General features: G+C 56.9%; 1 protein-coding gene across 1 annotated transcript in view; it reads right to left on the reverse strand.

Annotated features, from left to right (window-relative positions):
* The window catches only part of TLE2 (transducin-like enhancer of split 2), a 95,267-nt gene that overhangs the window by 24,159 nt on the left and 69,573 nt on the right, over positions 1-1,535 (reverse strand). The window contains exons 13-14 of the mRNA XM_011964125.1: positions 870-1,030; positions 201-278 (exon numbers count right to left, since the gene is read on the reverse strand). Of these exons, the coding sequence (XP_011819515.1) occupies positions 201-278; positions 870-1,030 (239 nt within the window). The remainder of the gene's footprint in view (positions 1-200; positions 279-869; positions 1,031-1,535) is intronic.

The raw sequence follows: 1,535 nt of genomic DNA on the forward strand, positions 1-1,535 counted from the left end.
GGTCTCGATCTCCTGACCTCGTGATCCGCCCGTCTCGGCCTCCCAAAGTGCTGGGATTACAGGCTTGAGCCACCGCGCCCGGCCCCCACAAGAGACTTTCTAGAAGGGGAGCAGGGAGACCCCAACCGCACAGGTAAGACCTCAGAGGAGGCGGGGGGCTGGCCTGGGTCCCCAGGCAGGGAACCCCACCCTGGTACTCACGGCTTTCCCCCAGGGATGCTGGGTAGGGAGGAAGAGACGGATGACCCTCGGAGATGCGGGTGAGACTCAAATGCCATCTGTCAGAATGCCAGAGGGGGTGTCAGTGAAGGTGACTCCAACCCACCTCTGTGCTGCCCCACGCCCACCTGCCACGCCGCTGTTTATCAGCCCCTCCCCAAGGAAGCAGAGATGCCTTCTCTCTGCCTGTCACACTACAGATGGAGGGCTGAGGTTTTCACGTCAGGGCACCGGCCCCAAAATCTCTATCCAGGAAATCCTAGAACTCCAGGGTTTCAAGGATCCTGAAGGGTTCTCCATCCAATGTCCAGACTGGCTCTATGATGGAAGTCTCTAAACTCCAGCCCCCCAGGACAAATCTGGTCCACTGCTCGTTTTTGTAAACAGTGTCCTGAGGCCAAGGCCCTACCGCCCCTTTTCGTACAGCTTCATCACCGTTGCATTTTTCCACAATCACAAGTCCTGCTTTGTATTAAGCTTGTGGGACTACTGAGACCCCCAGATCGTCTTCCCATGCACACTTGCTGAGCCAGGGCTCCCTTCCCTTTGTGCTCCCTTCCCTTGTCTCTCCTTCTGTAGTTGGTTTCTGCTCTCGGCCCCCAGCCCCTGGGCCCTGCTGACACCTCCTGCGCCCCCACCCAAACACTCACCATGGGGGAGCGTCCGTACACCACAGAGCTGCTGACCTGGGGGGACAGGTGGAGGCTGACGTAGGAGCTGGGCACGGAGAGGTCTCCATTGAGCGTGCTGTGGGAGCCCAGGCTGAAGGACGTGGTGAAGGGACTGGACAGAGTCAGGGGGCTCCTCAGGGCTGAGGAAAGAGTCGGGGACAGGTTTTGACACCCTGGACCCAGATCCCGCCTCCCACTGCCTTGGGAGCTCCCTGGCCTTTCATTCAGCGTTTCCATGCGCTGGTCCCACATTGGCCATAGCCCGGGACACCTCCAGACCTCTGCACTATCGTTCCTCCGGTGGACATGACTTTCTCTCCCTCTTTTTTTTTTTTTTTTTTTTTAGATGGAATCTTGCTCTGTTGCCAGGCTGGAGTTCAGTAGCGCGATCACGGCTCACTGAAACCTCTGCCTCCTGGGTTCAAGCAATTCTGCTGCCTCAGCCTCCCGAGTAGCTGGGACTATGGCCATTCTCTTTCTTTTAATTGGCAAACTCCTACCCATCTTTCAAAACCCAGGCTCATGCCTGTAATCCCAGTACCTTGGGAGGCCAAGGCAGGCAGATCACCTGAGGTCAGGAGTTCAAGACCAGCCTGACCAACATGGTGAAACCTGGTCTCTACTAAAAATACAAAAATTAGCTGG

Source organism: Colobus angolensis, unplaced genomic scaffold, assembly GCF_000951035.1.
Source record: "Colobus angolensis palliatus isolate OR3802 unplaced genomic scaffold, Cang.pa_1.0 Scaffold64, whole genome shotgun sequence".
NCBI lineage: Eukaryota > Metazoa > Chordata > Mammalia > Primates > Cercopithecidae > Colobus > Colobus angolensis.